The sequence below is a fragment of the Lissotriton helveticus genome, chromosome 7 (genome assembly GCF_964261635.1).
Source record: "Lissotriton helveticus chromosome 7, aLisHel1.1, whole genome shotgun sequence".
Classification (NCBI taxonomy): domain Eukaryota; kingdom Metazoa; phylum Chordata; class Amphibia; order Caudata; family Salamandridae; genus Lissotriton; species Lissotriton helveticus.
In genome coordinates, this window is record NC_136068.1 from 124,451,262 (window position 1) to 124,474,289 (window position 23,028).

General features: G+C 47.7%; 1 protein-coding gene across 3 annotated transcripts in view; it reads left to right on the plus strand.

The window, feature by feature from the left end:
* The window catches only part of UCKL1 (uridine-cytidine kinase 1 like 1), a 283,720-nt gene that overhangs the window by 156,564 nt on the left and 104,128 nt on the right, over nt 1-23,028 (plus strand). For all 3 annotated transcript variants that reach the window (XM_078651664.1, XM_078651665.1, XM_078651666.1), the window contains one exon: nt 16,440-16,610. In XM_078651664.1, the coding sequence (XP_078507790.1) occupies nt 16,440-16,610 (171 nt within the window). The remainder of the gene's footprint in view (nt 1-16,439; nt 16,611-23,028) is intronic.

Below are 23,028 nucleotides of genomic sequence, written 5' to 3' on the forward strand. Positions count from 1 at the left end.
CTGGACCCAGAGCTGTACTATCTCAGTGCACAGGCACACTTTGAGCACACTGCGCATTTCAGATGTCGCTCAGTACCATACCTCCCACATCAAGCTGTGGAGAGAGAGGTAGCTCATCCATCAGCACTGACATCATTGCTCGATACTCTGACTTTTTGCTGCTCACTTGAAATGGAGATGATGGTGGCCTGCACTTCCAGAGCTTCGATCAGGCTGGCCAGGCACATGGGTAAATGACTGATGTATTGCCCTCTGCTTCTTCTCCATCATCATTCGCTCTTTCCTGTCACACATGAGCCAAAAGCAATTACTCAGCTCCATGTATAGGGCCTGGATGCCTGGGGTGATTTTTATCACAATCAACTATTCAGATCCCTCCATGACTTTTTGGGAAGTCAGCCACACACGCTTGCCAATGTCTTTTTGTATCATAAATTGAGGGTGGTAGTACTCGCAGTCGTCCCAGACTTTCAGCGGGAGCCCCCACCTAGTCACACCCTGGAAAAACGCATCTATCAGCCCCAAACTCTACCCGAATAATTTCTATATTGTATGCAACAGCATTGGAAGATACTCCTCTGCATCGCCTTCTGGCAAAATGGTAGGAGTAAGAGGTGGGTCTTGATAATCCTGATAAAATTTAGCACTGCTGCTGTGGGCAAATGGGTATGATATCAGCCAACAGTCAGATGCACATTATACATTGCAAATTCCTACACAGGACCTATTACACGCCCCAAACCCTCTTCAAATTAGGACTACGTCTGAACTCCATATGTGAATGATGTGGTCAGGAGAACAAAGGTTTCCTGCATCTCTTGTGGTTGTGTGGCAATGTCAGTGAGTATTGGAGGAAGATTCTTGCAGCCCTCTATGAGATGAGAACATGATGTTCGAGGCATGTGGGCTGCTGAATTCATATCTATAGCATAGATCGCCGCCTAGTGTTGGGTCCGGATGATTGCACATTGTTGTCCTTGAAGAGTCTTCGAAGTATCACGAGATAGGTGGCTCCTCCCCTGGACTACAGTGCGCATGGGCATCGACTCTATCCCCAGATTGTTTTTTTCCGCCATTGGGTTCGGATGTATATTCGATATCTCCAGTTCGGAATCGATGTAGACTTTTCTTAAGGCCCGAAGGCCTTTTCCTATAGCGTCGGTATTGTCTTGCGTTCGGTGCCCAGCTCTGTTCCGGCTCAGTTCCCGAGTCGGACATCCAGAGGAGTCGCGTGGCTCTTCGGTGCTCGAGGCCCAGTCAACGCAACCAGACTTTCGACAACATCTTGGAACGGAGCCCGTTCAAGAAATGTCCCGTGTGCAGATCGAAGTATCCCCACATCGACGTCCACCCGGTGTGCAACAAGTGCCTCTCGCCGGATCACGATGAAGCCAACTGTATGGCTTGTTCCCGTTTTCGATCCAAGAAGATGATTCGACTTCGGCGCGTGGCGCGCGGCCCAGCAGTCGGCCCCGGCATCGGTGCACATCTTCGAAAGGGACGAAGCAGACGAGCCAGAAGATCAAGAGCCGATTTCAACTCCAGCGGAGGAGATCGACTACAACTACGACGCAGACGTCGAAGTGCTCGATACGGAGGAAGTCGTCGACGAGGTAGGAGACGACAATGAGGCCTATGGGGCCACGGAAGATAGCTCAGGCGAAGAGCTAAGCCCCGTTCGAACAATAACTAAGGCTCAGGTCGAGGGATCGCCACATGGCCTTACCCAAGACCTTACACCCAGATCCACGGCCTCGTCTACGGGCCCGGCTACGGACACTTCTACGGAGCCGCCGGTGGTCAAACCGAAACCGAAAGTGAAAGCTTCGGTGTCGACGAAAACGAAAGTAATGGAGACACCGTCGAAACATAAGACGTCTGTCCCTCTGGCCGCCTCCTCGTCTTCCGACATGTCGGGGCAGCCAAAGCCGAAGAAGGCTGTCGACCCGGTGAAGTCGACCAAGGGCGTCGAGCTGAAGTCGGTCAAGGGCGTCGAGCCCAAATCGCTAAAGGGCGTCCAGCCGAGGACTGGGGTGCCGAAACCAATTGTCAAGGCCGCCGACCCGAAGCCGTCGGCGCCGAAGGCCGTCGACACAGTGGAAGGACATGGCACACCTAAGAGGGCTGATCCATCGCATCGGCCGGAGAAAGCCAAGACTTCGACGCTCGAGTCTGCACACGCTGGTGGACCGAGGCCGTCTGTCTGATTGACGAAACCGTCCGCATCCTTCACAAAGCAGGTGTCGGACTCATTGCAACGCATCAGGAACAAGGCTTCTGCAGTCGATCCGAAGGATGCTTCCACCCCGAAGCAAGTTGCCAAAACGCCAAAGTCCTTGACGCCACTCCTGTTCACGTTACCGCCGAAGGTGGCACCGAAGGCGTTCGCACCAAGGCCGGTCGACGACGCGCCCGTGCAGGTGTCTACGGGGTCGAAGCCTTCTCAGCCACTTGGGAGCTCGAAGCATCGACAACCCCTGATGGAGGAGCAGTCGGAACACTTTATCGACACCGACACCGGTAAACTTACCCTCTACAAAAGAAAGATCACGGCGGGACAGCCTATGGAGTCCTACACAATTCCTTTGAAGCGCAAAAAGCCTTCTACGGATTCCCCGTTTCTGGTTGAGCCAATTTCTCCACGGACTCGAACAGTTGCTACACCCACTTATTCAGATGTCGAGGCTGGGGAAGGTGATGATGAGGAGTATAACTTCCCTGCAAACACTGATCCTGAGGATCACCAGGACTCTTGGGCAGATGCAGGGGACCCAGGGGATCAGCACACTGCCCCGGACACTCAGGTGTATAATGTCAAGACATCTCCTACTGAGGATTCTGCTGCATTTAATGCTCTAATTGAGAGAGCGGCTAAAAACCACAATGTTCAGCTGCATGCGGACCCTATTGAAGTGGACTTCCTCTTTGATACCTTTTCCGCAGCAGAAAAGACTGTCAAAACTCTCCCAATGCTAAAAGGGGTTCTGAAACATGCTGCAGACATTTTTAAAGAACCCACACGTGCCAGGGTTATCAACCCTAGGATTGAAAAAAGTATAAGCCAGCACCTGGCGACCCTACCTACATCAAGGGCCAGTTGCCATTGGACTCTCTGTGGTTTCTAATGCCCGGAAGAGGGCAAATTCACAAACCACTGGTGATGCTCCTCCCCCTGACAAGGAATCTAAAGTGCTAGAAGCATCAGGGAAGAGGGTGGCGGCTCAAGCGGCCAATATCTGGCGTATTTCAAACACTCAGGCACTCTTGGCCAGATATGACAGGGCACACTATGATACACTAGAGACCCTGTTACAACATCTGCCAGATCAGTATAAAGAGGCAGCGGAGATGCTCATTCAAGAAGGGAAGCTCATCTCCAACGCTTCTATTAAATGTGCCCTGGACGTGGCGGACACCGCGGCAAGGGCCATTAACACAAGTGTCATGTTGCGACGTCAGGCCTGGCTGAGAATCTCCGGGTTCAAGCCGGAGATACAAACCACCATCCTCAATCAGCCTGTAAACCCTGATAGATTATTTGGTCCTGAGGTGGATACCACCCTGGAAAAAATAAAGAAGGATACCTAGACTGCAAAGTCCATGGGGGCGCTCCAGTCCCAACAGTTTCGGTGAAATACTTTTCGTCGCTCAAGCAATAGAGGTGTTTCCAGAGGCCAGATGTCCCAGCAAACGCAATACAGTAAAGGTGGGGCGCAGTCCTCTTACACCAAGCAGAGTAGAGGCAGCTATCGGGGCAACAGCGCCAAGGGCAGAGGTCGTGGAAACAACAACTCCCGCTCCTCCGCCACCAACAAACAGTGACGCCTTGTCACTGCCCCCCGACCATACAACACCTGTCGGGGTGAGACTCCAGCAGTTCCTGCCAGTCTGGAAATCCATCACCACAGACAGGTGGGTCAGAAAACCTATCCAGTACGGTTATTTTCTGGAGTTATCATCCACTCCACCCAACTTGCCACCAAAACACCGTCCTATGTCCACAGAGCATTTGCACTTATTGCAGCAGGAGGTACTCGTCATGCTGCAAAAAGGGGCAATCGAGCTCGTGCCGGTGGAGGAAGAAGGCACAGGAGTGTACTCCCTGTACTTCTTAATCCCGAAGAAGGACGGGTCCCTCAGACCCATACTGGACCTCAGGCCCCTAAACCAGTATATTCTCTCAAAACATTTTCACATGCTGACGCTGCAGCAAGTTCTTCCGTTGCTCAATCAGGGAGACTTCCTCGCAACCTTGGATCTCAAGGATGCATATTTTCACATCCCACTACATCCATCACACAGAAAATACCTCAGATTCACCATCCAGAATCAGCATTATCAATTCAAGGTCCTCCCTTTCGGGGTGACCACAGTGCCCAGGGTGTTCACAAAATGCCTGGCGACAGTGGCTGCGCACCTCAGGAGGCAGAACGTTCACGTCTACCCTTATCTGGACGACTGGCTTGTCCAAGCAAAGTCGGAACAGCAGTGCGCCGCCAACATGTCCCACACCATTCACCTTCTTCACGATCTGGGATTCTCACTGAATTATCCAAAGTCGCACCTTCAGCCAGCCCATGTGCGGCAGTATCTGGGCGTGACAATAGATACTCTGGCAGCCACAGCTCAGCCAAATTCTGTGAGGATTGACAGCATTCAGTCACTGATCCACAAGTTCAGACCGCAACACTTGCTTCCAGCACGAGTGTTCATGCAGTTGATAGGCATGATGGCCTTCTGCATCTTCATAGTCCAGCACGCGAGGCTACATATGCGTCCGCTCCAAGAATGCTTGGCTCATCAGTGGACTCAGGCTCAAGGACAGTTGAACGACCTAGTGTTGGTGACCGGTCGGGCATACAGATCTCTGCATTGGTGGAATCCACACAACCTTTGCAAGGGCCGACCGTTCCAGGAGCCTGTGCCACAGATTATCCTGACGACGGACGCATCTCTCCAGGGATGGGGAGCTCATGTACTCCACTACACGGTGCAGGGACTATGGACAATGCAGCAAAAGAAGATGCACATCAACTACCTAGAACTGATGGCAATCTTCATGGCACTAAAGGCATTCAAGGTACATCTGTGCAACAAAGTCGTGTTGATCCGGACGGACAACATGACGGCCATGTACTACATTCAAAAGCAGGGAGGTACACACTCTCCACAGTTGTCTCATCTGGCTCAAAGCATGTGGAAGTGGTTCATTCAGAGGAACATCTTCCTCATGGCGGAACACCTCCCAGGCAAGGACAATCAGTTGGCGGATCTGCTCAGAGCAGGTACAGCCACCAGATGCACGAGTGGGAGATACATCCATCAGTACTCCGCCCGTACTTCCAGCAGTGGGGTCATCCAGAGATGGACCTGTTCGCCACAAGTGAAAACGCAAAATGCCGAAGCTTTGCCGCCAGGTTCCCGCACCCACAGTCGCAGGGCAATGCGATATGGATGAACTGGTCAGGCAAATTTGCGTACGCATTTCCCCCAGCACCTCTAATACCGCTGGTGGCAAGAAAGCTAAAGCAACACTCGATGACACTCATCCTGGTTGCTCCAACGTGGGCACGCCAACCATGGTACACCACGTTTCTAGAACTCTCCGTGGTACCGCATCAAAGGCTACACCTCACATCCAGGCTTTTGACGCAGAGCCATGGCGCCATTCAGCATCCAGATCCGCAACAGCCCAACCTGGCGATCTGGCTCCTGAAGTCTTAGAATTTGGCTACCTTAACTTGCCTCCCGACTGCATGGATATCATACGGGAGGCGAGGAAGAACAATAGTTACTTACCTGTAATCTGTGGTTCTCCAGTATTGGTGTCTTTCATAGATTCACATGTCTGAATCATTCCCCGTCGTCGGAGTAGGAGTCCCACGGTATATAAAAAAGCAGTAATAAGCCATTTGTACATAGCAAATAACAGTTATAATAAACCAGGAAGTAAAGTAGCCTCAGCTACCAATGAAAAAACTTCCACATTAGTGACTATCCAAGTCATTATGTTAGACCAAACTGCAGCCAATCAGGCCACAGCTCCCACCAAGGTATTCTCCCCAGAGACCCAGGCTGTCAGATTTTTGTAGCACTGGAGTGTACCAGAGTATATATACATATATCTTAACAGTCTGGGTGAGACTCTGAGGGGAGGTGGGTGGGTGCATGTGAATCTATGAAAGACACCAATACTGGAGAACCACAGATTACAGGTAAGTAACTATTGTTCTTCTCCAGTATTAGGGGTGTCTTTCATAGATTCACATGCCTGAATCCGAGTAGTTAGCAGTAATACAATATGTCGCTCTTATACGCCAAAAGAACAGTTATCATGCATTAAAAGAAAGCAATGCAACAACATATGAAAGCGTAAAAGAGCAAAGGAGGTGGGAGAGATCACCAGAGGCTCACCTTACTGAAACAGATTACGCAGGACTGCTCTCCCCACCGAGGCATCGGTATCGCTTGAAGAATCCAGACAGTAATGCCTCGTGAATGTGTGTCTGCTGGACCATGTTGCGGCTCTGCAAATGTGCGGGAGAGGCACACCAGCAAACAAAGCAGTTGAAGGGGAGACTGCTCTCGTAGAATGTGCTCTAGGTAAGGTCTGTAAGGGTTTACCTGCTTGTTGATGGCAGAGCCCTATCGTGGATGAGACCCACCTGGCGATAGTCTGTTTTGTAACAGCACAGCCCTGTCTTGGTCTGCCATACGCCACAAATAGCTGATCCGTCTTTCTGATGGCAGCTGTTCTTGAAAGATAAAATTTAAGGCATCTCTTAATGTCTAATGTGTGTAAAGTCCGCTCAGCTGGTGACTGCGGATTGGGAAAAAATGTCTTAAGTATCACTGGCTCATTTAGATGAAAATCCGATGGTACCTTGGGTATGTACTTCGGGTTGGTGCGTAGTATCACAGAGTCATGTGAGAATTGCAAGAATGGTGGCTTAGAGGTGAACGCTTGCATGTCACTCACCCGTCTGGCTGATGTTAATGCCAGCAGTAATGCAACCTTCCAAGTGATGAACTTGAGATCGACCTTATGGATAGGCTCAAAGGGATGGCGCAGAAGCTGAGCCAGGACTACATTCAAGTGCCAAGATGGAGGTGGTCGGCGTATAGGTGGAAACATACGAAATAAACCTTTAAAGAACTGTTGGATAATTCTTGAGGAGTATAGAGAATTCTTACCATCCTGACGGTATCGTGATATGGCCGCTAAAAACACTTTAAGTGTTGAGTGCGCCAAACCTGATTTAGCCAACTGCAAAAAGAAGGGCAATATCGCTTCCGGCTCCGCATTCATTGGATGTAAATTCATAGTCTGGCACCAAATACAAAAACGCTTCCACTTCAGTCTGTAAGTTTTGTTTGTTGAAGGCTCCCTAGCATTGGCCAGGACATCTTGACAGTCCTGTGGAATGTTCAAGTGTGCAAACTCATGGTGTTGAGGAGCCAAGCCGATAATTTCAGAGAATGAGGGTCTGGATGATACACCCTGCCTTCTTGAATTGTTAGAAGATTTGGAATTCGGGGTAGTTGGACTGGTTCGCGCTCTGACAGAAGGAGAAGCTGTGTGAACCAATACTGTCGTGGCCACCGTGGAGCAATCAGGATTATTCGACACGGTTGTTTCCTCATTTTCTTGATGACTTTGGGAATTAACGGAATTGGCGGGAAGGCGTAGGCAAAGATCCGTTCCCAATTCATTGACAGAGCGTCCCCGCAAGAGTGTCTGTGGGGAATCCAGCTCGCAAAGTGAGTACATTTCTTGTTCTGATAAGTTGCAAAAAGATCCAGATCGGGGAGACCCCACCTCTGGAAGATCCGATCCAGCGCTGGCTGATGCAGTTCCCATTCGTGAGTGCTGTTCTTGGATCTGCTCAGCGAATCTGCCAGTACATTGGCTACTCCTGGAACATGCACCGCTGACAAGTTGATGTCGTGATCCAGAGCCCAAGTCCAGATCTCTTGAGCCTGTTGAGACAACCGGGCTGATCTTGTGCCCCCCTGCTTGTTCAGGTAATGCATGCTCGTTGTATTGTCTGTTCGAATCAACACAGTGGAGCCTTCTAGAATTGCCTGAAAGGATTTTAGGGCGAGGAAAATGGCCCGTAACTCCAACAGATTGATGTGCCATTTCTTTTGTTGAGTGTCCCATTTGCCACTGATCGTCATCCCTTGAAGGTGAGCGCCCCAACCTTCTAGCGAGGCATCCGTGGTTACTATGAATCTGGGGACTTCTGCGAGGAAAGCACAGCCTACTTGCAGGTGGTGTTTCTGACTCCACCACCGGATTGTTTCCTTCATTCGAGGTGTTAGGGTAATGATATCCTCGAAGGACCCCGATATCTGCACCCATTGGTGACTGAGTTCCTCTTGTAATGGTCTCATCCTCAGACGACAGTTTGGAGTGAGAGGGATGCACGATGAGATCATCCCTAGGAAAGATTTGAATCTCCGAACAGAAACGCACTCTTTTCTGAGGAGTGTGGTTGCCATTGTTCTGATCTTCTCCTGTCTTTCGTTTGAAATGAAGACCTGAGCGAGCTTGGAATCCAGCGTTGCTCCTAGGAAAGACTTCCTTTGTGATGGAATTAGATCTGATTTCTCGAAGTTTACTGAAAACCCCAGGCTTTGAAACAGGCAAAGGCATTTTTGGACATGGTCGTTTGCTGTGTCGTAGGAATTGGCCTTGATAAGGCAATCGTCCAGATAAGGGTATATCTGAATTCCCTGCAATCGTAGGTGGGCCGCTACGGGTGCTAGCATTTTTGTGAATACCCTCGGGGCTGAACGTAGTCCAAAGGGAAGCACCTTGAATTGGAAATCCCTGCCAGCCACTCTGAAACTTAGGAACTACCTGTGTCTGGGGAAGATAGGGACGTGGAAGTAGGCATCCTGAAGGTCGAGTGTTGCCAAGTGGTCCCCTTCTGCCAAAAACTGGAGGATCTCTTGGAGAGTTAACATTCTGAACGTCAATTTTTTGATGAATTTGTTTAGGGCACGCAAATCGAGGATTGGGCGCCATTCCCCTGATTTTTTGCGTATCAAGAAGAAACGAGAGTAAAAGCCTGTCCCTCTCTGGTGTCGAGGTACTCTCTCGATTGCCCCCTTTTGAATCATTGTATTGATTTGGATGAATAGCTCTTTGAGATGTGCTGGGGGCGGCCCCTTTGGTGGAGAATTTGGAGGGGTTTTTACAAATTCTAATATGTGGCCCTTGGATACCACATCCAGCACCCATTTGTCTGTAGTAATCTTGGACCATTTTGAGCAATGTAGGGATATTCTTCCTCCAATTCGTTTTTGGCTGGGACACTTTGGCGGCAGGAAGTGAATCTCACTTCTTGTTGGTGTTATCTCTTCCCCGATATGTGGCTTTTCCTCGGGGCTGTGCGTAAGTATTTCTTCTTTGGCCATAAGGTTGTTGTTTATATGGCTGGTACCTCTGGGTGTTTTGTGTGTTAGTATAGCTGCGCTGTTGGTAATATCCTCCTCGATTTGAGAAGCTTCCCCTTCCTCTTGCGCCACGAAAGGAAGACTTTCGATACTGCAGAGTACCCAAAGATCGTGCAGTTTCAGTATCCTTTTTTATGGCCTGCAAAGCCTCATCCACGTGCGAGCCGAATAGGTACTCGCCATCATACGCCATGTTTAACACCTTGGCCTGTACTTCATGTCTAAAGGATGTAGATTTCAACCATCCCTCTCTCCGAAGGACTGCGGCTCCTGCCAATTGTCTGAATCCTGTAGCTGCTACATCCACTGCAGCATCAATGATCTCTGACGACGCACACTCCCCTTCTTGTAGAATTTTGATAGCCTCAGACCGGTCCGGTTCAGGCAGTTTCTTAATATAAGGCGAAATGTCAGACCACATTTGCCTATCGTATCGGCCAAGAATTGCCATAGAATTAGCAACCCTCACTGTGGTCGCTGCAATCGTTGATACCTTTTTTCCAATGGTATCGAGTCGTCTTCCGTCTCTGTCTGTAGGAGTGGAGATTTGAGACGACGGGTTCTTCGCTCTCTTTTGAGCTGCTTGTGCAATGACTGAGTCTGTCTTGGCCTGTCCAATCAGGCAAGCCGGTGAAGAAGCTGGCGCTCTGTACTTTTTATCTACTCGTGGTAAAACTGGAGGTAAAGAGTTTGGTGTGGCCATGATCTTTAGACCTTCTTTCCAAATAAAGTCTATGATAGGTATCGAACAACTCTGTCTTTGGGACAAATTTTTTAAATCATACAGGAAACAGTCATCCTGTTTAGTGTCCATGGCAATGAGAAATCTCTTGGTTGCGTTGTCCATAATCCTATGGAAATTCGCAATATCCACCGGTGGTGATTCAGCCTTCGGCTGTTCATCTGGAGCAGGGGAGTCAGCCTGATAATCTTCATACTCCGACGAATCCGATTCATCCAATTCACCTTCCTCCTGAGCCTCCTCTTCAGTATACTCATCCTCCGGTTGATTATATGGCACCGGTATGGATGGGGTATGTCCCGATTCTTCCGTTATAGGAGGTATTGAATGCGGGGCCCCTCTAGGCTGGGGGGAAGAGATGTGTGATTCGCCCGACTCTGAGGGCGGAAAACGGCGATAATAATCATCCAACATAGACATTAAATTTCTAAATAGTTCCATGGGCATTTGTGTCCCTGGTGGTGGTGCAGGATCTAACCCGGACTGTTGCGTCACCTGCTCCTCTTCCTCCTGATCCTTGACTTGTATGAGCAAGTCAGATGGACTTGTAGCTGCTGGAAATAATTCTCCACCAGAGTCCTCGTCTGAATCCAAGAGCCTGTCTGGCATTGTGAGTGGTGACATACATGCAGACTGCGCTGGGCGTTGTAGAAGTGCCGCAGTGGTGGCTGGAGATGGCAACGATGTCGCGTTGCTTCTTGCTGACCAGACCTGAATATCTGTGCAAGTTGACAGTTTTGGCGTTATTGGATTCTCTTGGGCCACTGGGAAGTCTTGTGGCATTGACTTTGTAGTGAGCGATGAACTCGCAGTCGTCGATTGCGTCGTCGACAACTGTGGCTGGAGAGTTTTCGACGGAACAATTTTCTTCGTCGACGGGGCCGTCGACGGGGCCGTCGACGGAGCCATCTTCTTCGTCGACGAGACCGTCGTCGACGACTTCGTCGACGGGGCCGTCGACGGTGTCTTCTTCGTCGACGGTTGGATCGTCGACGGAGTCTTCCTCGTCGACGATGGGATGGTCGACGGATGCTTCGTCGACGGTGAAGTCGTCGACGGTAAGGATTTCTTTGTCGACGGTAAAGTCGTTGTCGACAGGAAGGGTGTTTTCGACGCTGATGTGGGCTTCGTCGACGGAGGCTCGTCGACGGTAGGAGAAACTTTCTTCGTCGACGAGATGGGACGTATCTGAACATGAACATAAGTACATGAGGACGCTGAGGATACCACCAAAGAGGGTTTTGGTGAGGAATAAGTCATAGTTGAAGTCACTGTAGTGGCTGTCTGACAGGAAACCGGCAGAGAAGTTGCTGCCTTGGTTGCAGGCCTCTGAGGTGACAATAAAGACACAGTCTTTTTAATTACAGGCGGCTTCACAGATTTTTCACAGGCTTTCTTCACTTTTGAAGTAGAAGGCTCCTCAGCAGCAAGAGTGTGCTGGGCCTGTTTCGCCACCTTTGCCTTAGGGGTAGTCACCTTACCCTCAGCCATTCTCTTTCTAGATCCCATAGAAGACATAGAGGCCAAACTTCCTACCTCAGAGAGTGGCAAGTCCTTGTCCTTATTCCGTTGTATCCATAGTAGAAGGCGACCCTCTCTGTCTCTGAGGGTCTTAGAGGGAAAAGTGCGACAAATCTTGCACTCCTTAGCCTGATGATCCGGATACAAGCAGTATATGCAGAGAGAATGAGGGTCCTCCTTGAAGAGCCTTGCCTTGCCACAAGATTCACAGGCCCTGAAAAGGGACTTAGATGTAGACATGTTGGAAAGAAAGAAACTTTCAAGTGTAGAAGAAAAAACTGAGCAGAGCTCAGAGAGACTCCCTATCACACGACGTGCGGTAAAAAATCTGACAGCCTGGGTCTCTGGGGAGAATACCTTGGTGGGAGCTGTGGCCTGATTGGCTGCAGTTTGGTCTAACATAATGACTTGGATAGTCACTAATGTGGAAGTTTTTTCATTGGTAGCTGAGGCTACTTTACTTCCTGGTTTATTATAACTGTTATTTGCTATGTACAAATGGCTTATTACTGCTTTTTTATATACCGTGGGACTCCTACTCCGACGACGGGGAATGATTCAGGCATGTGAATCTATGAAAGACACCCCTAATACTGGAGAAGCCCACCACCAGAGCTTGCTATGCAGCAAAATGGAAGCGGTTTGTCATTTACTGTGCAGAACACAACATCAACCCGCAAGATGCATCTACTCACAACATCATTTGTTATTTGTTACATCTTTACAAATGCAATCTAGCATATGCTTCCATTCGGATACACTTATCCGCCATAGCGGCTTATCTCCAAAACAGGCAGCGTCTCTCGGTTTTCAGAGTGCTTGCCGTTAAGGCTTTTCTGGAGGGGTTGAAATGAGTTATTCCTCCCAGGACCCCACCAGCTCCTGTGTGGAACCTTAATGTGGTCCTCACCAGGCTGATGGGCACACCTTTTGAGCCTCTGCATTCGTGCGAGGTTCAGTTCTTAACATGGAAAGTGGCTTTCCTAATAGCCATCACGTCGCTGCGACGTGTAAGTGAACTCCAGGCGCTCACTGTACATGAGCCATTCATACAGGTTTACTCAAACAGGGTGGTGCTGCGCACTAACCCTAAATTCCTTCCTAAGGTAGTTTCACAGTTCCACATCAATCAAACTATTGAACTACCTGTGTTCTTTCAAAACCCAGAGACAGTGGCCGAAAGAATGCTCCACACTCTTGACGTCAAACGAGCTTTGATGTACTACATTGATAGGACCAAAGATTTTAGGAAGACGAAACAACTTTTTGTTGCCTTTTTTGTCCAACACAAGGGCAACCCCATTTCCAAAGCAGGTATAGCCAGGTGGATCGTTAAGTGTATTCAGATTTGTTATCAAAAAGCTAAGCGCACTTTAACGGTCCCCCCCAGAGCCCACTCCACCCGCAAGTTGGGGGCCTCCATGGCTTTCCTTGGTAATATCCCTTTGGAAGACATTTGTAGAGCAGCCACATGGTCTACCCCACACACATTTACTAAACACTACTGTGTAGATGTGCACTCCAAGCAGCAAGCAGCTGTAGGGCAGGCTGTTCTAAAGACACTTTTTCAAACATCTGCAGCTGGCACAGGCGGCCGCCAATAATGGAGGGACTGCTATGTATTCTATGCTATAGATATGAATTCAGCAGCCCACATGCCTCGAACTGAATATGCTACTTACCAGTATGCATCTGTTCTTGGCATGTAGGGCTGCTGACATTCATATCGCCCGCCCTCCTCCCCGGCGCCTGTAGCGGCTGCAGAATTTACACTTACTCTTAGCATGGTCATCGCTCACACTGTTACACTCCATCTTCGCCACAATGGCTAAAAACAATCTGGGGATGGAGTCGATGCCCATGCGCACTGTAGTCCAGGGGAGGAGCCACCTATCTCGTGATACTTCGAAGACTCTTCCAGGACAACAATGTGCAATCATCCGGACCCAACACTAGGCGGCGATCTATGCTATAGATATGAATGTCAGCAGCCCTACATGCCAAGAACAGATGCATACTGGTAAGTAGCATATTCAATACTACATGACCGGTGGCACTTCTGAGCTGGGTGTGGGATATGCCCTCTGCCTTTCGCTGCTGCACAGCCTTGGCCCCCTGCAGGTGAAGCGTCTGGTGGCCTGCTGTTGTGGTAGGGGCAAGTTATCTAAATATAAGCAGTTGGTCACCTCTTTGTTTGATCTATTGCAGTGAACAGCTGGATCTCTAAGCGGAGCTGCTGACGCCCACTGCTGGCCCAAAGACATATGGGTCCCGCTTCAGAGCTACCTACAATCGCTTGATGCTGGAGGTGACATTGTGGGAGGGTAATGATTTGGCGCATTCAGTTTGTGTAGTCTGTCTACCCGCTACAAATTCTGTGAAAGAGTGAAATGTTTGACAAAAAATTACAAGGAGAACCCCTTGGATTCAAGGGGTTTGCCTGAGATGAAAGCTTGACGACGTATGATCTCCGTAGGAGAGAAAGAAATGGGAGAAAAATTGTAGTGTGGGGGCACCCTTTTTTTAGACCATAATCCCTTAGAGGGAGTTCTAGAGAGAGGAGATGAAGAAAACACGGTGTCACCCTTCTGGACACTCCCGCCACACCTGGGAGCACTGAACAATGTCTAGACAGGCATCAATACTGGCATATTTGCCATCAAGGGGTTCGGGAGCGCCACTGATGTGGGCACCAAAACTTCAACTACCATCCACTTTACCTCTGGTTCCATCCCGTCCAGTGCCATCTTCATTGGTGTTGAGGACTGTGCTGACACCTCGGCTGTTAGCAGTGAGCCAATCAGTGGCGGACCACTCAATACCGTGAACACCCGTCACTGCCTAGGAGGTCTACTTCCATGTTGTTGAGGTCACCGTTGAGACAATCAGTGTCGAGGAGAGTAACTTCGAGACGGTCTGCAGCTTCTGTTTTTCTTTTTATTCAGAAGCACAGCATGGTGTCTATCCTGATGACAGCATTTCAGCTCCCCACTACATGTGCCAAGACTGGTTATTTCTGCAGAGGACCCTTTAGGTACCTTCTTCCAACTACAGATTGACTGCTTCATGCTCTGGAAAAAAGTGTTCTGGACTTCTCGCACATTAGTGGGAATATTCTATGTTTATGACTTCAGTCAGGAATCCTCTTTTACAGAACTAGTATACGAGTACGTAACACTTCCATACCCTTCATACAAATCTATCTAACCAGCATCAGGCTACAAATCTGTGGCATCCACTCTTGCGTCTCTTGGTAGAGAAAAAGCAGGCGGTGTCATTGGTGTCTATATATAGAAGTCTACCCCAGGAGGTCAAGTAAACAGTTAATGTAAATGGTACTGGGGATAAGACAGATGTATGTGGTTCTGAACACATAGAATTTAGTTCAGTCAAACATGATCAAATTGCATTTTTGGTCCAAAATACAAAAAATATATTTGTAATATTTTTGTGGGTGAGCTTGTCATATGTCAGGACCCAGTCCAACAAGAGGCCAGGGTAGGCTCTGGGCCGTTTTCCAATATCATAATATCATGACCATCTCAGTCTTCCTGTATATTTGCTACTGTGCTCACTCTACATCTCCCAGCACAGGTGCAGAAGCATATACTTCAAACAACGTCTGTTTTTGGACGAAGCCACAATTGTACCCTTTGCTAGTTGAAAGTGTTTGCTTCTGTTCGAGCTGTTGTCGGCCACTGACGATAGACCTTGGGATCCTGTTTTAGGAGGTGCTTTCTAGCTTAGACTATGCTCTTCTAAGAGTTCATGCAGAGTCTGGTGCAATTTGAGTGTGGTGTTCAGCCAGCAAACATATCAAGACTTCAAGGTCTTCTGCCAATAACTATCTTCATTTCTAACACTATAAAGGTGTACTCTTTGCCTTCCTACTATTTCTCATTCTGCATTCCGCCCGTCTCCTTTGCTATACTTCCTCCTCCTTCACCTTTCCTAATTTTGTTTATGGTCCTGGGTGAAATGGAAACCAGACTGCCGCAACATTGAACTCTTTATTATGAATTAATTTCAGTCTTCTTGCTTTTAAAAACGTTTTTGCACAAACTTCAAATTCATATTTCTAAAGAAGTTGACTGACATTTTTGATTTTTTGACACTCTATATTTTAGAATTAGCGGCTCCAGTTCAAGAATGGGGTCAAACACAGTTTTTGGTTTTTGCTAATTATTTAATCAGTTTGGATTGTCTTCAAGTGTATTTTCCCGCAGAACTGCCATTTGACGCTTCTTATACACAGAAGTGGGCCCTCATTCTGAGTAGGCCAGTAAATCTGACTTAGGCGCACACAATTTATGCTACCAAATTTGATTGTGTTGTGGAAGAGTATACACTTCTGGACTTTTCCCCCAAACAGATTCTGCCTGGTGGGGAAAATAAGCTGGTAAAGGGGAAAATGTACAATGCATAGGCATGTTGTTTCCCATTCCATCTCCAAAAACGCAGAATGGTGAAACCGCTCAAGAAACAATGCAAGGTGCAGTCACATTCTTTTTGCCCCAGTGGTCAGCCGGACTCAGAAGGAGGCCCTTGGTGTTCTCTAATTTGGCGTTTTGCGAAATGCACATAGTATTGGTTGTAGAGTGTGGCTCATGACTTCATCTGCCTAGCTGGGCTGTGGTTGAGGTGGGTGCTCTTATGTGGACAGAGTGCTTTAGAACCACCTGATAACTCATTGCTGCCTTTTCTGTGACAGGTGCTGACCCCAGAGGAGCAGGCGATGGCAGCCGGAAACAACTTTAATTTTGATCACCCTGACGCCTTTGACTTTGATCTGGTTATTTCCACCCTCAAGAAGCTGAAGCAGGGGAAGAGTGTGAAGATCCCTGTGTATGACTTCAGCAGCCATAGCCGAAAGAAGGAGTGGGTGAGAGAGCAGGGCTCATATGGATGGCGGGTGGGGTCTGATGTAGGGTGCCAGCCTACGGGTGTGGGCCTGAGGCTCCAAGATCTCCTGTGAGGGAGGTTAGAGCATTTATGGCTGCTGTGTTGGAGGGGTGGAGAGGAGAGCATTAAGGTTTGCTGTTTGAGGAGATTGGAACATTAAGATCTGCTGTGAGGAGACAGATGCATTAATGTCTGTTAATTATTAAGATTGGGGAATTGTGGTAATGTTGAGGAGATTGGATCAGTAAGGTCTGTTATTTGAGAACAATGGAGCTTGTGCTTACCATGAGGGGTGTGTGTAATACTGTTCTTTACTGTGGAGTTAGGAACGTTTGCTTGCTGTAGGAATTAAAAATAGAGTATTAGAGTGTAAATGCGGGGAGATAGCTGTATGCCATGTCGAAAGACTTGGCTTCAAGTCTCCGTTGGGGCCTGGAGCTCTGGGCTGAGAGTCCTTGTCCTGTCTTCTTGCAAAGGATTACACCAGAAACCTCAAAATGTATGCACCGCAGTCCAAATCACTGACCCCCTTTGAAAACAACCGGCAAGTAAGTGAAGTGCTTATTTATATCGAGCAACTATAATCGATTGCGATCAAAGACATGTTCAAAACTTAAATTGTAAAGAATGATGCTTCTGATGCAAGAACAGGGGCTGAAATAGAGGAAGAAGGGGAGCAGGTCCAGCCCATGGTAAATTGTTACCCAGGGTAAACACTCCTCCACAGAAAAGGACTGCTTAGCATAGATAGAACAGACCGTGAGACTTAACTGGTGTAGGAAACGCTTAACAGAGCAAACAAAAAAGTGATTACTACACATTGCTTTCCCATCAATGCCATTCAAGGCTAATGGTAAATAAACTAAAGAGCCAGTGTACTGTTTCCAGGCATTTGAAGTTTGAAGTTTATTGATTTGTATAGCGCTGAATCACCCAAAAGGGTATCTCTGCGCTTGGGACGGGATGAATCAGCCGAGGCAAAGAACTAGAAGAGGTGCGTTTTTAGAAGCTTTCTGAACTGGGGGAGATTCTGACAGATGCGGAGATGGGGAGGTAGCTTATTCCAGTAGGCAGGGGCCAGGTAGGAGAATGCTTTGCCTCCGCTGCGCGCTTTTTTGATTCTAAGGGTGCATAACAAAAGTTCAGAACTTGATCTAAGCATGCATGCAGGGGTGTTTGTTGGAAAGATAGAAAGGGCCTTGACCATTAAGGGCCTTGAAGATAGTGCAACCTATTTTGAATTTTACCCACTTTCTAACAAGGAGCCAGTGGAGATTATTAGGGAGGGGAGCAGAGGGTGTTCTGGCTGGGGCGTCGGCTACGAGACGGGCGGCCGTGTTCTGCACCACTTGCAGTTTATTGAGGGAACCTTCATTTGCCGAAAATAGCTGGGCGTTACAATAGTATAGTCTACCAAAGCTTGCATTAATGTTTTTTGGTGGAAGTAGGTAGAAGGGGAAAAATCCTTCTAAGTAGACTAAGGATGTAGAAACAGGAGCCCGCAGTATTATTAGCATGAGCCTCAAGGGTAAGGTTTAGATCCATTCTGACGCCTAGATTCTTGACTACTTCCTTAGGGGCCGGGGCAAGGCCTAGTTCCTCAGGCCACCAGTTTGAAATAAATGTCAGGACACAAGAGGGCATGAACATGTGCATGGCCATGTGCGAAGTGATTCTGCTGTTTATGAATTTAATAAATATTCCATAATTGACAAGAACAAATAACTTACAGAAAACACCAGTTCTCCACAGTATATATATCCTTAGCTCATCAAGGTACGTAGGTATGGAGTTAAGTATAGTAAAAATATATTTGTAGCATGTGTGGCGGTAGCTACACAGGGCCCTGCAAACTCCTGCCATTTAGTTGGGTCCAGACTTTTGCAACTTGTTTTGTTAAGACATTTCGAGTCACAAGACTTGCTGTGTCCACAATGCACCAAGACAAAGACTCCACCTCTGATTGAATTCTTCCACCATTGGGTTCAATCGTTTGAGTGCCAGGTCCAAAACCGGTACGTTTTTTGATGTATTCTTCAGGAACACCCTTCAGGTTTTCCATAACAGAGATTCACAAAACAACTGTTGCTTATCCAGCGCTCAGTTTGAGGACTCGTCAGCAATACCATAGTTCCGTCTTTCGAGACACCATGTTAACATCTTCTCGACGTACCATGACCAGATGGCCCAACATAGACAGAACTTTGACACTGTCAGGTTGAGAATGGCCTGAAGTGGTGTTATGAATTGGACACTCAAGGTGCAATGCCAAGTACCCATGGTCGGAACATCATGGCATGTGCAACCTTAGTCTCTCACCTAAGAATACCAAGACTTCCTGCGATGCCTGATGAGCCTTTTGTTGCACGAAAAGCCCATGCAATAACTAGGAAGGCATTGTGTGCATCACACGATGGAACGATGAACCTCCCCTGAAACCCCAGACATCTTTTGGCCAGAAGATCTAATTGACACTGAGGAGGAGGCAGGCTTAACCGGTCTTTCTACTGCTCTGGGGGGCAAGAGCCCAGAGATGGTGTTCTCTATAGGCTCTGACATCGTTCTGCTGGAGTCTGCATGCCAGCCCTGAAGCTCTGGTCAAAGATCAGAACTACGCCTAGAGCCCTGGTCCTGCCACAGACACAGCAAGTTCAGTCACCTTGACCTTCAAAACTTCATCAGAATGAGACAGAGCTTCTGAGGGCATCGAGCCTTCAGTCAAGTCTGTAAAGACACCAACCTTCGGGTCTGGCACTGCAGGTGACACCAATCATCCCCCTAGAGCCTCTCGATGCCCAGAAATTCTCCAGAGTAGTACGCTTACATTGACACCCCCTCAACATCAAACACTCAGTTCCAGTGCCCAAAGCCTATGCCAAAAGCCTCGCCTAGTCAGGCACCACTAGAACCTTAGATGCCAACACCTGACACCAAGCCACCTGCTGAACCCACACATACACCGTTCCAAATCCCCAAAAAACAGAATTTGACCTTAGAGAAGAAGTTGCCCATTGACCCTCCTATGCCTACAGGGGCCAAAATGGTTAGGTACACTGCAATGAGCTTGCCACCACTTCCCCCTGTTCCTAGATGTTCCCTTAACCACTTCCACTTCCATGCCTCTTCGGCCTCACTCGCCACAATCCCTTCCTGAATCTCTCCGCTGAGATTCAGACCCTGGTATCCCCTATCACCCTCTGGACCCATACTTTAAGCTCTTAGTGCCCATGGAGGGAGGTGACTCATGAAAGAGTTACAACGTGCATCCCATCGATAAACCTGATCTAGGACTGTACCCCACTAACGTTTCCCTACCTGATAACATGATAACAGCACCAATTATCTGGCAGTAATTCAGAGGGTCCCTGATTATCACAAGGTGGAGATGCATATCATACAGGACAAGGATGTTTTCTGTGAGTAGGCTCTGTCAAAGATCAAAAGATTGGGGTAGTACCTCCCCATGCTCATGGGAACTTTAAAGTTCGCAACAGATCATTTTCAGGAGCCAATGAAACTAGGGTTGTCACCCCAAGGGTTGAAAAAAGTTGAAACCTGCTTCAAATGGCCCAGTATACATCCTTGCTCAGGTTCCATCCAACTTACTGGTTGTACGCCCGGAGCACAAACGTGCCTCAGTGCGAGCAACAAGCGATTGCTTCCATTTGACGAAGAGAGCAAGTGACTAGATGCTGCTGGCAAGCATGTGGCAATGGGGGTAGCCACACACTGGACAATCACAAATTCCATTGGCCTACTCTTCTGGTGTGACAGGCACCACTGGGATGAGATACAAGACCTCACCAAACACTAGAAGAGAGGAGAGGAGCTGGTGGCAGAGAGCAAAATCATATCCAATACAAACAGATGGTCAAGGAGCAGCAGTACAGGAAGGACCCGGACAATAGGGATCAAGATGGAATTGGAAGTAAAGGTACATTTTCACCTCTTTTTTTCATCGCTTTTGGCAACCTGAGTATGGAGGTTTCACCACCACAGTTTCATAAAAGGAAAGGCACATAGTAATCAGCTCTGGGGTATTCTCGGCGGGTCTTCATCCGCTTCTGCCTCGGACGCTGTCGACACAGGAATAAGATTCTGGCGGAGGGATTCTGACGGTCTTCTCTCCAGAGACCTACTAACATATATATACAGCGGGCAGACTGCAAAGTCGTGGGTGGAAAAACTATTGAAAAAGCAATAGCAGAACAAGATCAGGCAACATCTAAATCAGGCACTCAGTCATGATCCGTTCCCATGTTTTTGAATGTTCAGGGCTGCCCTCTGCTCTCTGTACCTCCAGTTTTATGTTGGCAATCTCACACTCTGCTCACTTAGTAAGTTCCTGTCTCCAATCTGGTAATGAAGGGCCTGTGGGGGTCTTCCAGAACATGGAAATATGACTGCGCAGCAGTATCAGAGCGAGGTCTGCTAATTTGGAGGTGATAGTTTTAATATGGGGTTTGGGAAATAGTCCCAGTATGCAGACGGATGACCTGGGAACATTCTGTTGATTCTTTTAGGCATCAAGTAAACCCTGTGGAGATAATAGTATTGCATCAATGTAAAGTGAGCATTGAGAGAGGTGCGAGGAGTATGACTAAGTAAATCGCTCAGTCTTTGTCAGTCTCCATCCAAAGTCTGTCATCCGTTGGTCTCGAATGGGGGAAAGATCGTGGCCTGCTTGGGAGAGTAGCGATCTATAATGAAGTGTTGAAGTGCAAACAGTTTTAAGACAAAGATGCTCAAAAGGTTCCAGCCCCTTCCTACCTAGGTTGAAGATTCTGTCCTTGGAGGCCTAAGCGACTTGGCAATGCCTTCTGGTGAGGAATCTGAGCATTTGCAGCTCTCAGGGCTACAAAGTTGTCAAGCAGGTTTTACATTGAAAACCACAGGTGAGAAATAAATTACGATATACCCAAGACATTTTTCTTAACTGGACATAGCCTGTGATAGACCTGTTCACAACAGGGTAAAATGCCAAAGCTTTGTATTGAGTGTCTGGTAACCAGGGTTGCTGGGCGATTCCCTTTGATGAATTGGTTGAACACATTTCCTCCGTTCCCAGTGATTCAATTAGTAACTAATTAAACTGATGCGTGCAATTTATAGGTAATACTTATTGCCCCAGAGTGCCTAAGGCAGTAGTGTTGTCCAGACCTTCTTCATCTTTCAATAACATAATACAATAAGTTGCCGTGCAGACCAAATCTGTTATCGAAATACAAATAAAGGCTCATCATCCAAATTTACAATCACTGAATTTGTCTGCATGGCTTCTAAGATACACCAATATGGACACTTAGGTCGGTCCCAGGAATGAATGAGCATACTAATAGAAGCTAACCGACTTTCCAAAGGAGCTTCCTACAGTTTTAAATAGAAATGGGTTAATCTGATGTATTAAAAAAATCATGACCCTATTTAATGCCAGGAAGATATCATCATAACGTATTTTCTCCACCTCTCAAAATCCGGCTACAGAAAACAAAAGAACCAAACCAGGAATCCATCTTAACAGTCCCAGGGGTCAAATATTTTCTTGAAGTACTGAAGAAAATATACCCTCCAAGACGGCAGCCTTCTTCTCCAGGTGAACTCAATTTATTGTTCTCTATATTAAAGGCTTCACCTTTCGTGCCTATCTATAAGGCTTTGATACTGCACCTTTCTTAGAAAGTAGCCTTTTTAGTTGTAATCACTTCGGCTAGAACAGTAAGTTAATTGTTAGCATAGTCTGTAACTGAACCATACACAGTATTTTATTACAATAGGGAAGTGTTGAGAACACACCCACATTTTTCCTGATTTCCATATCAAAGAGTCTATCTCACTTCCATGGTACTTTTTAAATTTCTTATGGATATTCTAACTACAGATTTCTCACCTTGTGAACATCCCCCACATTAGATCCGAAAACTCCAAAAACGGTGCTCCTGTGTGCCGATTGGTGGTATCATGCAGCTCCACACCAACTTTGTTTCTCTCTTTAAGTGATGAACAGAGCCGCATATAAGCGCCACCAATGTGCGCTGATGTCAGTTCCATTCTTTTTGCATCTCTAGACTTGGATCTAGAGTTCTTTTCTTCACTTTGTGAAATGATGTTTTTCCTTCAAACTTTTCCAATCTACTAGGAAACATGTCACCCCCTAATATTACAGGGGTTAAGCCTTGGAAGGACTGACATAAACAAATGTTTGACAGATCCCCACAAGGTGGCTTTCTAGTGATTGGGCTCGGCTCATAATGATAGCGCCCAGACCAATCCGGAGGCCATTTGTGAACCCCAGGCAAAGCTTTACGTGGCAAAGCACCTCAAGACTTCTTGCAGGTCCTGTTGAGAGGGTGGACCTTCTCCTTTTCCTGCTCCCATAGTCATTCTCGCAGCTGATCATC